The following is a 17,168-nucleotide window of genomic DNA, read 5'->3' as shown; positions in this document are numbered from 1 at the left end:
AAACGCTGGATTAAAAACTTGATTATAAAATGTGCTCACTTCAACAAAATGAGCTGCAAGTCCCTGAACTTTACAAGGAGGGTCTCTGAACAACCTGATGGAAGAATGGAGCAACAAACAATCTGCTGGAGGAACTCAGCGGGTCGGGCAGCATCTGTGGGAGGAAAAGAACTGTCGACGTTTCGGGTCGAAACCCTGCATCAGGACTGTGTTTGTTTCCTCCCACAGATGCTGCTCAACCTGCTGAGTTCCTCCAGCAGATTGTGTGTTGCTCCAGATTCCAGCATCTGCAGTCTCTTGTGTCTCTGATGGAAAAATGGATATTGATCACTAGGCAAACCTCACTTTGAATGTGGAAATTACATTTGCAATACTGACCTAAAAGAAAACTTAAGGTTTTAACCAACTTCACATTAATATGCAGATCACTCCTTACTTCCCTTGGAGATCAGGTAATTCACCACCAGGCTAAAGGACAGCTTCCATCCTGCGACCTCTTGTATGTTAAAGATGAACTCTTGACCTCACAATCTACCTCGTCATGGCCCTTGCACCTTATTGTCTACCTGCACTGCACTTTCTCTGTAACTGTAACAGTACCACTATATTCTGCATTCAGTAATTGCTTTTCCCTTTGTACTACCTCAATGTACCTATGTTTTGAAATAATCTGTATGGATGGCTTGCAAAACACTGTTTATCACTGTATCTCAGTACATGTGACAATAATAAACCAATACCAATCCATGCAGTGAGCACAAATCAATAAGCTCCTTAAAATAAATTTTAAGACTTCCCAACCAACCAGGAGTGATCACTAACTGCCTGACATGAGCCATTTAAAAGGAGACATTATACTGCCTGACATCATAATTTATGGCTACTAATTTTGTGGCTAATCTTTTAAATAACCTTATCCTTCATAAACATAAAGCCATGCTTCCTATTTACAAATGTCAATCACTTTACCTAGCAAATAAATTCTAATTCCAACCACATTCATGTGGTGAAATCACATTGCTTGATATTAAAATCAACTGACACATTATTTTCAAATAATATAATTGAGCTATATTGATGCACATGAGGTATAAAGGTTCATAAGTAATGGACACACAGCATGCAGAAACTTGAAGAATTTCAGCAAATTATAAACTATGCCAATCTTCCGAGGTGAATTTGATCTGACTACTCGCTGACATCCACATGTGCACTTGGCAACAGGAGTGTGCACAGGAGAAATACCCCTCCCACACTCTCTCCCTTCTACCACCAACACCACCGAGACTGCTTATAACACTGCAGATGGCTCATCATAGACAAGGGATTGAACAAGGGGCTGCTCTGTACCCAGTAAACACTTGGTAATATACAGATGTCCACAGAGAACTCACGTGTTTTTTTTAAATGGTTCAAATCTATATTAAAAATATTGGATGTGTCTTCTATGCTGTAATGTTGTTAAAAAGTTGCCATTTCATTTTATATACTGGACAACAACTTTTGGCTCTGACCAATAAGACATGCAATCTTGTAGAAACATAAATATTACATTTACCTCAATGTACATCTACACAGCAGTGCAACACACCTTGACATTTTATATTATAGGCTTCTATCTAGAAAACAAAATGTTAACATTTCTGATTTCATTGATAGGTAAGAACAATAAAATAGATTCAATATATAACATTTGGTTGGAAAGGTTTAGAAGGTTATGGGCCAAATGCTGGCAAATGGAACTAGCTTGAGTGGGGCATCTTGGTCGGCATAGACCAGTTGGGCCGAAGAACCTGTTTCCGTGCTGTATAATTCTATGAACTCTATATAAGTTGATCATTAAGAAGGAAATACTTGATGACAGACAAGGCTATAAAGTGTTTCACATGTTCATCTGGATTTGTCCAGGAGGACCTCCCTCTTAACTGGTCTAACATTCTCCAGCTAACGCTCCACATCATGAAAGCTCCTCTGTGAGTTTAGTTATATTCATAAGTGACCAGCAATTGCAGTGACATAATTTAAACTGTAAGTGTCAGCATAATTTTCTTCTGAAACTTCAATAACATTTGACGTAATAGAAATTCATGACTATTTCAACCAGTTCTGCTGCAGTAATAAATTGCATAATAAATCACATAATAAACTGAACACCAAGTTAATTGGAGAATGCCTCTTCCAGTATTCTATCAACTGTGACCTACACCTCAACTTCACTGCCTTCTTGATTCCAATCCTTCGATGTACTTTCACAACAATAATCCATTGATCTCAATCTTGAAAATGGCCATTGATCCAGTATCCACACCCTTGTGGATGACTGACCTCCACAACCTCTTATGTGATTACACTCATGAATAACATAGTTCTAATATTAGAATCACACTTTCCTACCAGAGAAAGCAAAGGGGAGCTAAGCTGATGTATTGTACACTAATACTAAGTACGCAGTAAAACTGATAAAAGAATGTGAGCCCAAGCTACATGGCCTGGTTATAGTTGAGTCGTCAGAAAATAAATAATGCCATATTGTCAGACTTCACATAGTCAGTCTATGTTGCACCTTAGAGCAATCTGAAGGTCGGTTTGCCCTTCCCCAGAGCCCCAAACCTTAGCAAAACCTCTGGAAATCCACACAATCATGCATCTAAGCAGAAAACTAGATAACCCTAGAAGGGAGAAAGGAATGGAGAGATACTGATCAGTCAAATAAAGAAGCATAAACATGGCATGGACCTGTGAACTGAATGGGCTGATTTTACATTGTAAATGCAAGATCAGATATCACCTGAACACTGAGAATAGCCAAATACTGCAGAGAGTAACAGTTCTGACAAAGAATAATTGAGTTTACCTATCAGTCCTGTGTTGATCTTGGTCCATGGTGCTTCAGACATCAACTATTAAAGTGTCAAGAGGACAAAACACTAACAATAAGATAGAAAGGATGCTACTTCTTGCTAGTTCTTTTACAAGCTTTGAAATCCATCTGATAGTATACAGATTTCCCATAACACATAACTCTGAATGGTCATGTTTATAGCCATTAGGATGTGGATTTCACATCAGAGTCTCATTTTAAGCTTAGGTGTACAATAAGCCATCGGAGTGCAGAATGGTCTTGCTTCCTATGCCTCATATCTGCCATGAGGTCTGACCTTAGGCTGTCCGTCAGGATCATGCAGGCAAGTTACACTGCCATGCTGCCATTCCAAGCTGACTCACAGGTTGTGGTTTGGATGAACTGGGGCAGATGTGGCTGGGCTTGGTGCAGGGAGGGGAGATAATCCTTCATGATCATTTCTTTGGGACATTTCTTTTGAGCAACTTCCTGCGGTTCCTTCAAGGACACTCAATTAGATTGTTTAATACCAGTAATTATGGGCAGTGTACACTCCACCCATTTGTACCTCAAAATTGCAAGTAGAGTAATGGGTAGATTATAAAACCATAGTCTGCATGTTGAAAGTGGCTCCCACTAAAACAACTTGGGATTCTAACCTCTTCAAGACTCTGCCCAAGATGGTGGTGCTTGGTTTGCCTGTGCAAGTGGAGTGGTGGGCACTTCTCTGCCCTTCTAACAGTCCTAACCAGCCTAATTGCACTGAGGAGACACAAGAGACTGCAGATGCTGGAATCTGAAGCAACAAACAAGATGCTAAAGGAACTCAGTGAGTCAAGCAGCATCTTTGGAGGGAAATGAACAGGTGAAGGGCCTCGACCCAAAATGTTGACTGTCCATTTCCCTCCACAGATGCTGCCTGACCAGCTGAGTTCCTCCAGCATCTTGTTTGTTGTTCAGTTACACCGGGTGTAAGTATTTCAATCTGCCTCATGGGAATAATTATTCCCTCCACCATAGATTTAAGTTATCCAACCAGCAAAGAACCTGGGTGAAACATATTTGGAAATGAAAGTGCAACCAATTTTCTCCACCTGTTGATTATGAAAATCATCCTCTTAACTTTTGAGCCCAAGTACCTACTCGTGATTTAAGGAACAACCAAGTTAAGCACTGCTGCACTTTAACTACAAAGCATTGCATTATGAGTCCAACATTATAATGTCTCTTTAATTATGAAATTGAAGATCCAGCCACACGATGAGTGCTTCCATATGGTTATCAATATGTGTTTTATATTATGCAAATGTAAACATTTTGGTTGATTCTCTCTGTGAATGGTGCCATAGATACTTTACAATGAAGTTATACCTTGTTTAAGAACACATCTTTATTTGACTTATTTTTTTTAAATAAACGCTCCCAGCTGTGCTCATCCTGGACCAGGCAGATACAGAGTGATTGATATTTGTTCCTATTTATCCTGCACCACCTGGAAACGGAAGGCAACTCAATGACTTGGGCATGGTCACTGCAGCTTAGTTGCATCCCAAATGACAGCCAAGACTTGGTGGGTGTAATCCTTTTCTCATTGGGTGGAAATTGAAATGGTAGAAAGTTCCACCATACTGAACAGATATGACAAGCATATTACACTACAATAAGGCACAGTTGTCAGCTTGCACACAACTCAGCTAAAGGGAACTGCATTGTGGCAGCAGGTGTAGAAGTTAATTTATATCCTGTGCTAATGATTGCCCTCCTTGCTCTGAATCTCAAAGACAATAACAGTGACTTGGGCAGAATTAATGAATCAGAATTATTTACTCTGAAGGGGACTGGAACTTAGAAAAAATTCCTAGACTTTCCCAATGAGTTTGCAATGAAGAGATTCATATCAAACCATCAGCAGTATTTTAGATAATGTATTCCACCTCCCGGAACGGGTCTTTCAATAATATTGGCAAGGGTTAAAAAGAGATTTCTGCTTTCAAATAATTACATTATTTCCTAATATTACAAATGTAATATTCAACACCAATAATACAATGCACGGGCCAAATGTACAATGACATTAGACTAGAGCAGGATTAAAATCACCATTCCTAAAAATCAGAGATCAGCTCAGGTACATAATTAAATCCTGACACAACATGATCCAAGCCTAAGGACTCAGAACTTTTCTGTTGCTCACCCATCCCATGCCTCACCAACAACCGCAACCTAGCCTGTGAATGTAGTATGACCCACTCAACACATTGGGGGTCTCTTAAGTTTCTAATTTTTAAAGCTTGGTCCCCAAGCCTCAAGCATGAGTCTATTTATGGAGGTGGTGGCCGCCAGCCTGATCTGACCAGAGCCCAAGGACTTGACCTGGTCCTGAGGACCCAACCAAACTCGACATATAGTCAGGTCCCAATGGCATCATTTGATTAAATACCTTAGATTACCCTGGACTGTGAGAGATCTGAGTCATGGTAAAATCCTTTTGAATCATGTTACACCTGACCCCAAGTGCTAACACCAGGGATCCTCGAAACACAGCACCTTCCATTCTGTAACACTAATGCACCTTATAAGTGCCAGGTATATTAAGTGAAATATAAAGACCTTAGAACCAAACAATTAAGAAAGATAAAAAGAATCAATACTTATTTAAATGCTGAGTTTTTGCACAAAAAAATGAACTTCTTCTGATGCCATGAGGTTCTCCTCCTTTTCTATCAGATATAATAAATTACAGTACATATTTTAAAGTGACCTGTATGATGCATTGCAGGAATCAAAATCACAGTGTGTGTCCCACCAGAGGACCTATTTAAAAACAGCACTTAGCATTATAAAAACATTCATTAGCAATTTTGTTCAATTATCCTGCATAACTTCAGCAGAAACTCAGGAAAAATGGCCAAGATGTCTGTTACCTGTTACCAAAATTGTCACAGTTTCCACCAAACTTCTGCCCAAGTTATGAAACAGAGAACTATATAAAATTTCCAACTCATAAATAGATCAAGGAGACATTTCTTTACCCAGAGGCAGTTACTAAAGTATACTCAGAAAGATATTGATATGTTTTCAGATTTTAAAGGAATCAAAAGATAAGAGTACAGGAAAATGACACTGAGGTAAAAGATCAGCATGAACTTATTGGAACATACATGAGGGATCTGTTTCTATTTCTTATGTTTTTATAATGCCTTTGCTATTATTACACACCATCATGGACCCATGGGATTGGAGAGATTTCTCGGTTCATCTAGGTCTTGGTCCCAGAGAGGTTTGAGGACAATGAGAAATAATTTCGTAACAGTCTTGGGTGGACAGTGAATACCTCCAAGATACACTGAACAGTCTTGAAATGCATACAGATCACTGCAAAGGACAATGTGCATTTTGTAGCAAATAATATTAAATGCAAGAGCCCCTACTTAGTTTTGATTTGATTCTGGCTTTGCTAATTCACTTCCAGCATCAGTCAAAAAATGAAGTACAACTCTGGCCGTCATTTAAATATGTGTTTCATCCTTCTTCCCATGGCTATTTTGGTGTAAATTGTTGTATCCATACTTCCTTTCCATTGAGACATGCTCCATTCCAACCACGTAATCATCAGGTCGGGAACTTTTATTCAGCTCTACAACTCGAGGAACCACAGTTGACCAGCGATCTAAGTGAATAGAAATACCAGTGTTTATTAATGAGGTCAGTTAATGCTCTGACTGCAGCAAACTCACTTAAACCTGACAGATAAGAGGAGATTTAATGAATGCCTCAATTATTGGACTTAAAGAAGATATAATTAAGAGGCATAAGCATCATTAGTCCACACTTTAAATGATCTTCATGAATCTTAAAAAATACGAGTTTTGGGAGAGTGTACTTATTTCATTTTTTGTTCAATTCCCATTGGAACTGTATTTGCAAATAAATTCCAGAACATATCAGATCAGACGCATCTCTTCCAGATCAAGAGGTTCTGGCCTGGGTTTCTTGCAGTGCTAGGGGTAAGGCCAATTACCCAATAAAGTTTTACAGGGAGAGATTTTCAGTGTATTAGTTGGGCCGTCAACTGGTAGGCCTTTTGAAACTTTAACAAAGAGAATTACGGTATATGCAATGGATCGTCCCCATGAAGAGCACCGGGGCATTTGAGTACATTAAAGAAGCTGTAACAAATGCAAAGCTGCCCAAGGGCTGACTTTAAAATTCAAGTAACTCCTGGCTCATCTGAGCAATGCTGGAGGTCACATCCGTAAAGAAAAAAATCTAGGCATTTGTTTTCATGTCCAATCAGATCGTAAGCAGTGACTTATTCAGGGTAGTTTTGAACCTTTGAAGGTTTCTTTATTCTTTGGGAGACTCAGGCGGTTATGCCTTGGGCATAAATTCAACGTCCAGGTTGCACTTAGGAGCAGCATGTGACCTCACACAGTAAAACAAATTCTTCCAAAAATCAGTCCTTTCTCAAGGGTCCCAAAGGACTTAGATTACAAGATGTCCAAAAAGCTCTCTGAAACCAAGGATGGTTTGGATATTGTGAGTTACCAATAGCTTACATTTCACCAAGGCCCTTTGGAACATAAAGCACAGACACAGCCAGTGACACAGGCACAATACCGATGTAGCTGGAACTTTCACTGAGTCATGAGCACTGGAGCTTTGTCTGGCAGCTTCTTGCCTTTCTGACCCCGGACGGTTGTGAGGTTAGTTCAAGGCAGCAGCGCCTGTTGTGGAATGGGGATCTCTGTACCCAGCATGCATTGTGGCAGAGGACCCACCCTATCTCTGAGACTGAAAGCTTACACAACTAGTCTATGGATGGAAATTTAAAAAAAACTGCAGATGCTGGAAATCCAAAATTAACACAGAAAGTGTTGGAAATATTCAGTAGGACAGGCAGCATCTGTGTAAAGGGTGACAAGGTTAGCACTTCAGATCTGAGACTTTTTGTCAGAACTGGGAAAAGGAGAGAAAACAAGTTCCTTTTCAGTGGCAGAGAAGGAGGGGGAGGGAATGCATAGGACAGAGGGAATATCTCTGATAGGGTGGGACCAAATGGGTTAATATAGCAGTGGTATATAATATAGCAGTTAATATAGGCTGTGGGATGTGCGCAGCAGACCTAATGGGGAGAGAGAGAGAGAGAGAAAAAACACATAGCCAAAATCACAGACAGATGACAGGCAGAAATGTCCAGTTCTGCCAGTCTCACCCTGACCAGCTCAGTGTCTACAGCATTTCCTGTTTTTTGTCCATAGGTGGAGCAGAGTGAACAATTTCCCATTCTGTGAACATTTACCTGTGGCACATACAGAGGCTATTTTGAAACTAAGGACCCCTGTAAAAAACAGAAATCTGATGCCAGTTTCCCAGGTTTCAGTAATTTACAAGATTCACTGGATTTGTGACGTTTGTGGTTCGCGATGTAATTGCCACTCACCTCGACGCAGACGGCCCATGGTTTGGGTAAATCCACTGTCGAACTGGTAGGTATCGTTCCTGCCGGGGTCTTCGTTAATAATTCCAACATTTTGGTTCCAGTGAGACCAGTTAACCTCATCCACCCTGGAATACATACAGAGAGAGAAGGGCGTTGTGGTTACAGTAAGTGGGAGGGGCACAAAGTGTAAAGGCAAACCACAAAAACTGTCCTTAATTGAAATCCACCTGTAACATTTATGCCTCCCCTTGTAGGACCCTGAGCTGAGTAGTTTCCCATTGCCACCGTATAAGGGTGCAGTGCACCTGATGCATTCTCTTTGCAAAAAGGTGCTGTGAAGATACTTTTTTTTCCAACACAAGAGACCATTTGGCCCATCAGTATTATGCCAGCTCCCAGAACAATCCCATCAATCCCATCCATTTGCCACTTATTCCCAGTAATCTATTCTCTCTCACACGCCCATCAACTCTCCCCAGCTCTCCTGCCACCCACATACACTAGGGTCAATTTACCATAACCAATAAATCAACCATCACATCTTTAGGATGTAGAAGAAAACAAAAACACCTGAGAGGTGGGGTGGCGGGGATCCACGTGGTTACAGGGATTACGTGCAATCTCCACATAGACAGCACCTGGAATCAGGGTCTAACCCAGACCCAGCAGAAGAAGAAAGTGGTAATGCGGAAAAAGAAGACAAATTCTCATTTCTTTCACACCTAAAGCACCATCTCCGATCTGGTGTGCCATCAGAATTGATTCCCACGGTAACCATCTCTCCAGAGCGGAATGCTTTCCTCAGGAATACAGGGAATGATCTCTCAATGTCCAGGATCGTTGTAGCCCACTGTCAAGAATAAATAATAAGTATTACTTTGACAATCATTTTATGTTCAGCTTCATGTATCACAATGGTTAGGTGACTGTACACAGTTACACTGTGTATCCACCTCCTTCCTTCACTCCCCCGCTGCCAAACATCTTCACTTCTGTTTCCTTTACTCCCTCCTCCCTCATACCACTTTTTCACTCTCTCCCTCTGCTTCAGTTCCATCTCTCTCTTCCTCCTCCTCTAATTCTTCGCTCCTTTTGCCTCTTATTCATGCTCTTGGTTGAACTTCTAGTTTCTATCTCTTTCAAAGCAGTGGGAAGGGAAACGGTGGGGGGGGGGGGGACGCGGGGGATTGAAAAGAAGCACAGACTTGCATTTCTTCAGCACCTTTCTCATCCCTCCTGAAACCAGTTCCGAAGTGCAAAGTTGAAGGACATTCAACAGCCAATGAGGGATTTTAGAAATGTAGCCACTGTTGCAATGTAGGGAACACGGCCAATTGTGCGTAGCAAGATTAGTGATCAGACAATCTGTTTAGTAATGCTGTCTGAAGTATAACTATTGGTCAGTGCACCAAGGATAACCCCCTTGTTCCTCTTCAAAATCATGCCTTGGGACCTTTTACATGCGCCTGAGGGAGCGGATGGGGCATCAGTTTACTCCTGACTGAAAGAAGACACTTCTGACAGTGCAGCCTTCCTCTAGGACTGCATTGGAGAGTCAGCATCATCTTGTCTCTAGAATGGGTCATAATTCTTCCAAGGCTAGAGTGCTACATACTGAGCCACAGCATTAGATAACAGGATCAGGATTCAGACTGCGTGAGCATGTGTGAATAGCACCAAAAGCTACCGTGTCTGGAGGTTTGCTGAGAGCTACATTTACACAGCATTGTTCATGGCCAGGATAGCCAAAACTGCAAACAATTGTAACATAGGCAATTAGGTTGGTTTGGTTTATTACTATTGTCATGTGTACTGAGATACAGTGAAAAACTTTTGTTTGTGTGCCATCCAGGCAGATCACGCTGCACATAAGTACATCGAGGTAGTAAAAAGAAAACAGTGCAGAATATAGTGTAGCAGCTACAGAGACAGTGCAGTGCAGGTAGATAAATAAAGTGCAAGGGCCACTACGAGGTAGATTGGGAGATCAAGAATTCATCTTCAGTGTATGAGAGGTCCGTTCAAGATCCTAATGTTAGGAGTGCCTTGGCCAGAATGGCTTTACAGGGAGGGAGGTCAAGGGGTTGGATGTTCAGTCTGTTGTAGGGGGTGCAATGGGATGCTGGCACTGTCAGACAATGAGCCTGATAGACCTGACTCTATCTGTTGGGTTTTAATTTTACACTCGGAACAGTCGCACAGTCAGACTACAGCCCAGGTTTAGACAAACAGCGCATCGTTGACGAGCTATCTCTCCTGCTAGCTTGGCCTGTTCCAGAGTCACAGATTCCAGCTTCTGGGAGTGAGATGTGGAACGTTAGTGGGTAGGGACATGAACAGTGGGAGAAGGACCACATGCCATGCTCTGCTGAAACCAGTTCTGAAGTGCAAAGTTGAGAGAATCGAACAGTAGGGAAGTATCCCACCCGCCACCTAATACAAAGCCTCCGCTGAGTATAATTCACAGAATCTCACAACTTTGGAAAGTTCACATGCAAACACATCCTGTACTGCAGATGGAAGAACAGCACAATTGGATGGTTCTAGGACTCCCTCACCTACATGGTCTAGTCATTTTTACTTCTGCATCCACTCTCCTCCCAAGTGCAGGTTTTTATTTGGCAAAAAGTAAATGACAGAGAAATACACCAAATAATGATGATCTCAAGATTTGCACTTTAGCTGTTCCTGAACCTGATATTGGCCTTCTAAACCTGATGATTCATCAGGTGGTGCAGGTTGTCTGGTACTTCCAATTGTACAGCGATAGACAGCACGGTTGTGTAGCGGTTAGTGTAACACTATTACACGGCCAGTGATCCAGGTTAAATTCCACCGCTGTCTGTAAGGAGTTTGTACGTTCTCCCCATGTCTGCGTGGGATTCCTCCGGGTGCTCCGGTTTCCTCCCACATCCCAAAGACGTATGGGTTAGGAGCTGTGGGCGTGCTATGTTGGCACCTGAAGAATGGCGACACTTGCGGGCTGCCCCAGCACATTCTCAGTAACACAAAAAGGCGTATTTCACTGTGTGTTTCGACGTACATGTGACTAATAAATAAATATCTGAAGATTGTAATTGGTGGACTTGGAAGGTAACATTGGCAGAGGAAAATCTGATTCCCTGAGCTGGATTGGAGGAGACTGCTGTCTGCTGCGCACTTTCATTGTTGTGGTCCTGTCCGTAACATTGCTCATTCTGGTCGGGAAATCTGGAGACTGGAGTAAGCCCACTAACAGAAAGAGAATGTCAAAAGACTAGATGCTGGAAGTTAGCCCACTAACACCTCGCTGACAGACTCAGGAATGCTGTTCATCTGATTGTTTCAACCACACTATCACTGCCCTTTAGAGGGTTGTGATCAGTTGTTTCTGCTGCTGAGTGCTTTCACTCAGAGTTACTAAGCCATACTAATACAGCACAGAAACAGGCCCTTCAGCCCATCTAGTTTATGTCGGCATATTAATGCTTATCCTACACTAATCCCGTTTTTTATTTTCCCCACATTCCCATCAACATCCCCCCCCTCCCAGATTCTATCACACACCTACACACTAGGAGCAATTTCCAGTGGTCAATTAACTCACCAACCTGCACATTATTTGGATGTGGGGGGGGGGGGACCAGAACACCCACAATAAACCCATGCGGTCACAGGAAGAACATGCAAACTCCACATAGACAGCAGCTGAGGTCAGTACCAGCTGTGCTACTGTGCTACACATTTTGTTCCACTATCTCAGATTTTGAAGGAGATTCTTTAAGGAGGTAACGGATATGGTCAATTGTAGAATTGCTGTGACTGTGGTATATATACATAGACACTCTGTGGCTGAGGAAATCAGAACAATTGGGCATGGATACAAAGTTAAAGAGATTTAGGACTAAAAATACAATAAACTTTCTTACAGAGTTGTGAGGCCACGATAATCATTTCCAGGCTTAGTGGTGGAAGCAGAAACTATATCAGCATTCCAGATCAGATTGGATAAATGATCGAAGAGATTGAAGGGATGAAGTAATGTGGGAACAATTTGGAAATTAAATGTTTCTGGCCCAATTTTCTCACATGCCCACAGAGATTGTTTGGGTCAAAATGTCTGCTGTAAATTCCACATATTACCAGGAATATTCAGATGTAGAGATCCAAATGTGCCCATTTCTCATCCAACCTACCTGAAGCCTCCAGATTTGTTTGCTCTTCTTAGAGACTTGCCCCACAGTTTCACCCATCAAAGCAATTAACATGTTCAGCAGAAGTACAAAGGTCAGGATAATGTAGGAGACCAGGAGTATAACAAAGACAATGGGGTACTTGGCATTGTTGATAACATCCAGGTCACCCATGCCGATGGTGAGTCGAAAGAGTTCCAGCAGGAACTTGCTGAATGATAAGTTGTCCCGACAGATGGGATACGTTGAACTTGTGCAGTTCGGTGAATCTGAAGTTATGTCACAAGTTTGAAGTGTAATGTCATCACTGGGACAAGTCATCAACAGTGAGACCAGGGCTGAAATAGAAGTTAGAGTTGGAACACCATTATCACTTCTAATATTTACTCTGAAGTAGCAAAACCAATCTGAAGGTAAATGAAACTGTCTTTGAAACATCTTTCATTAGGAAGTGTGGAAGATCTACATTATATTTTCTCTTTTACTTCTTGTTATGTTTTGGTTTGCAATGATGGATATGGAAGGACACTCTTGCACTCCCAGTGATCATGTGATCCTGTGTGAGTTAATCCTGGGCGACTATCCTTATAGTAACCACCAAACATCTCCTCAATGCCACAGGTCAGCTTGGGAACTTAGTGTGAGGGATCATGAGCACAAAGGCATGACTTGACACAGCCCTTAACACTCCATTTTGGAATATTATTGCCCTGAAATTCATCCCCAATCAGGAGTGTTATGCACACTTTATGTCCCATGTATAGGAGCAGCAAGCATTGTACCTTGGAACTGAATTCCATTTTATTCTACAAAGAAGGGATCAATCTCTAGGGTTATGTGTTGTATCATTTCACACCCACTTCTACCCTCAGCCCACCACCCACTGCCCCAATATCCTTTGTCAATACCCACAGCAAGACAATAATGCTTTATTATTACCAACCTGATGTGAAACCAATCATGAATAGCACATAGACAAGAAGGAACCGGAAAAGATCTTTAATCAGAATCTGAAAAGAGAAGGCAACATCAGGAAATGGAAAACTCCAAAGGAAGTGAAAAGATCACAGTGAAATTACATGGAGGGGAATGGTGATGGCTCACCATGTGTTATGTGGATGTGACTCAGTGTCTTGAACTTGCTGAAGTTGCTGAATCTTTTAATGCTAACACTCAGGTAAAGGACTTGCCTGCAGGGCCTTGTTTTTAAAAAGGCAAAACTGCAAATCTACAAATCTCCTCTGAACATAACGTTGATCAGCGTCATGGGCACATCAATTCAAAGCACACCAGAAGGAACTCAATTTCTTAATCAAATTTCAAAACAAAGGATGCTAGAAATGCTCAGTAGATCAACTGTGGAGGAAGGAGCAGAGTTAATGTTTCAGGTTGATGAAAGAAAGGCCACTGACGTGAAGTGTTAACTCTGTTTCTCTCTCCACAGATGCTACTGATCTGTTGAATATTTTCTGCTTTCTTTTTGTTCTAATTCACTTCTCCAGCAGTATTTTGCTTTGGCAGTTTTTCTCTCCTTCCTATGGACTGACAAAATCCACATTTTCAACTTCAGCTTTTTCCCCAAATGTCATAAAGCTGGTAATTCACCAGTGGATCTGTGTATCAGACACTGGCCCCACTCTGTCAGCTGTCTGTCAAGCTGTACTTCCCTAATCCTCTACCTACACCAGTGTTTGAATAACTTTCAGTGTTTGAATAAAAACGATGTGCAAGACAGCAGTCACATCAGATATGTGTCCAATTTCCTCTATTCCCTGATGACACAAGAGACTGCAGATGCTGGGATCTGGAGCAACAAACAATCTGCTGGAGGAACTTAGCAGACTGAGCAGCATCTGTGGGAGGAAAGGAATTGTCAACGTTTCGGGTCGAAACCCTGCATCAGGACCTGCTTAGTTCCTGGAACAGATTGTTTGTTGCTTCCTCTATTCCCTTCCTGTCTCACCCACCCTCTTCTCCAGTGAGAAATATTTAAAGAATCTTTTCACTTCTGAGGCATTGGAAGGATTATGAGTCCCTCCAGGAAACAAAGGAATGAGCAAGAATATTAATTTCAGGTATCAGGTGTCTAACCTATGGAGAGCAATCAAGGAACACGAGTTGTCCCTTCATCCCCTTGAGTCTGTCATTCACTTGGCTGATCTGTATCCCAATTCCATGTACCTAGCTTGGTTCCATATTTTTTAACACCTATGCTCAACAAAGTTCTATCAGTTTCAACATCTTCATTGCCCTTCCCCCACCACCTATTCTAAACTTCAACAGCTTTTTAAGGGAGAATGATCCAGATTTCCACTGCCCCTTGTGTCAAAACAAAAGTGATTCCTCTACCAGTAACCCAGCTAGTTCTAATTTTAACTTTCCTGAGGCAGGTTCTGAACCATCTGATTCTAGATTTGAGGTTATGAATCCTTGTTCTAGACTCTCTATGAGGAAGATGGGTTTGTTTTCAGTGAAAATCTATTCTTCAAGATGATGAAATGGAATGAGTGAACTATGGAGCAATAATGAGGGAGTGAGATGTAAGATAGGACAAGGGTGATGGATTGATGGGAGCCAGTGTACAGAGAAGGTGCATTCAAGAGCAAAATGGGTGTCTTTGTGGAAGACGAGTGTTCGAGTTCTATTGAATCAAAGGGAGAGGCTTGATAACACTAGTGATCTTTTCCCTGGAAGTGTATGTGTTCCAAAGTTCAATAGATCACTACACCCACCTTCTGTATCATAATGCTGTAGGTTCCTGTTAGCTTCAGACCCCTGGTGAAGTATAGTGTGTTTATCCAGCCTAAGACCAGAGCAAACACCATTACAGCAAGATAGGACTCCTCACCAGCCAAGTACAGTCCTGCCGACACCAACACCAGGATGGAATAAATAAAACTGCAACACAGGAGCACCACAGTGGCTTGGTCAAGAGAAGATGACAGGATAAATGCAACTCCACAGCTAGACTGAGTTCTGGCTCACTTTCTCAGAACCGTTCTGTTATTGATGAGAGAGAGGAGACTTCAGCAACCCTCCCATTTCTGTATAGTAACTCACAGGTCAATATTGCACGGTTTGCCCCGGGACCCTTACATTTGACTCTGAAAACCCAGACAGTTCTGCTGGGGTTAATTGTTCTTGTCAGCTGCTTGAATTTGCAGGACCTAGCTTCCTCAATGGTGGATCAATTGATTAGAGTGCTGATCTATTCGTATCATCAGTGTAAGAAATACACAAATTAATAAAAACATGGAATATATGCAGACTTTGAGGCTCTATTGTGCACACTCTAGATGGCAAAGCAAGGCCACTCGTGGGTCACTGAACCCCACCCCCCAGCTTACAATCCCAGTAAGGGGTCTCTTCCAGTATTGTCTGTCAATACCTGGTGGCCTAAGTTGATGGGTCTGACTCATAAGCAGAGGAGGCCACCCACCCAGGTTTTCCCTCCACTCTGCCCCTCCATAGCTGTTCTCCCAGGGTTTAGTCTACGGTGACTACATGCAGGTGATGGACAGGCAGCCTTTGGCCAGCAAAGAGGGCGGTGAGCCAAGGGAAAGAGCAAACCAGGGTCTGTAGCAGCTCAGTCTCAGGGGCCATCAGTAAAATGAAACATTTGGGGTTTTTCTGAAGCCAGCTTTTTCCTGCAAACCAAAGTCAGAGACATGGACCAGCAGGTCTGTCCCTAGACTCACGTCACTCCAGATGGAGTCTATCGAGCTCACCTGCTACAGGTAAACAAGCCCATGGCTCGGGTCAGCAGAACATCTCACAGAGATGTAGCTTCAGTCTTATACCAGTCAAGGTGAAAATGTACAAGTCTGGGCCTGTAAATCTTCTAATGTGTGTTACAAACCTTTTAGCTCCTTTAAAGGTGTTATTTAGATGGGAGCTGTTTTTCTCTGAATGTAACTGTTTAAGCTGCCCCATATTACTAACTTCCAAAGCTATTTGCATCCTAACCCTATCTCTCTCAATTCTCTTAAACTCTTGTCCATGAGGAACATTAAACAAACTCTTTTAAGAGCTTGTTTGCCTCTGTATGGATTCACCTTCTTCAATCTTTCCTTCTGCAGTTGGTTTAATGTGATCCATCAGAAGTTGCATTTTCTATGGGCAGGTTTGAACCCTCTCAACTTTTGACTGGTATTTCTGACCTAGAAGGAATTAATGTGGATGGAGATCCCAATGTAAACACTACATAATTCAACACTGTTGAATTTCAGGCAATGATTTATGACTCAGGTGAATCATAGAAACTTATGTCAAACAAAACAGCCATTTGGCCATCATGTCTATGGCAGCCAATACAAATACAAGGCTTTAATGGAGAGAGCAATGAATGGCAGCTTAATGGTCAGACATTGTCTTACATTCTGGCACAATTAACAGTCTTTCAGCAAAGTGCACACTTTCTAATCTGAATTTTAAGTAACCTTTAAGGAAATAGAGAAGTCCTTACTAAAGCAACTGGAAAGATCCATCAATGAACATGGAATTCACTCCTGGACATTTCTTCAGGAATAAATCCTTGACCTTCAGAAGAAAGGAAATAGGTTCAATGTGTTTATTTTACATGCTGATGTCATATTTTAAATGTGGTCCAATTACAGTGGAAGAAAACAACTCAAAGTAACATTTAACAACCAAATTCAGCAGAGAGTGGAAGTGCTAAATCCAAACCGTCCCAAGTGTTTGCCAAACTCTC

At 41.8% G+C, this 17,168-nt stretch overlaps 1 protein-coding gene across 1 annotated transcript in view; it reads right to left on the bottom strand.

Moving 5' to 3' along the window:
* Window positions 1-6,351: 6,351 nt before the first annotated feature.
* trpv4 (transient receptor potential cation channel, subfamily V, member 4) overlaps window positions 6,352-17,168 on the bottom strand; it is a 70,521-nt gene continuing 59,704 nt past the window's right edge. The window contains exons 10-16 of the mRNA XM_052031806.1: window positions 16,923-16,996; window positions 15,190-15,355; window positions 13,401-13,467; window positions 12,461-12,795; window positions 9,008-9,135; window positions 8,286-8,410; window positions 6,352-6,512 (exon numbers count right to left, since the gene is read on the bottom strand). Of these exons, the coding sequence (XP_051887766.1) occupies window positions 6,352-6,512; window positions 8,286-8,410; window positions 9,008-9,135; window positions 12,461-12,795; window positions 13,401-13,467; window positions 15,190-15,355; window positions 16,923-16,996 (1,056 nt within the window). The remainder of the gene's footprint in view (window positions 6,513-8,285; window positions 8,411-9,007; window positions 9,136-12,460; window positions 12,796-13,400; window positions 13,468-15,189; window positions 15,356-16,922; window positions 16,997-17,168) is intronic.

The sequence above is a fragment of the Pristis pectinata genome, chromosome 17 (genome assembly GCF_009764475.1).
Source record: "Pristis pectinata isolate sPriPec2 chromosome 17, sPriPec2.1.pri, whole genome shotgun sequence".
NCBI classification, from domain to species: domain Eukaryota; kingdom Metazoa; phylum Chordata; class Chondrichthyes; order Rhinopristiformes; family Pristidae; genus Pristis; species Pristis pectinata.
This window is presented reverse-complemented; position numbering and strand designations above follow the sequence as displayed.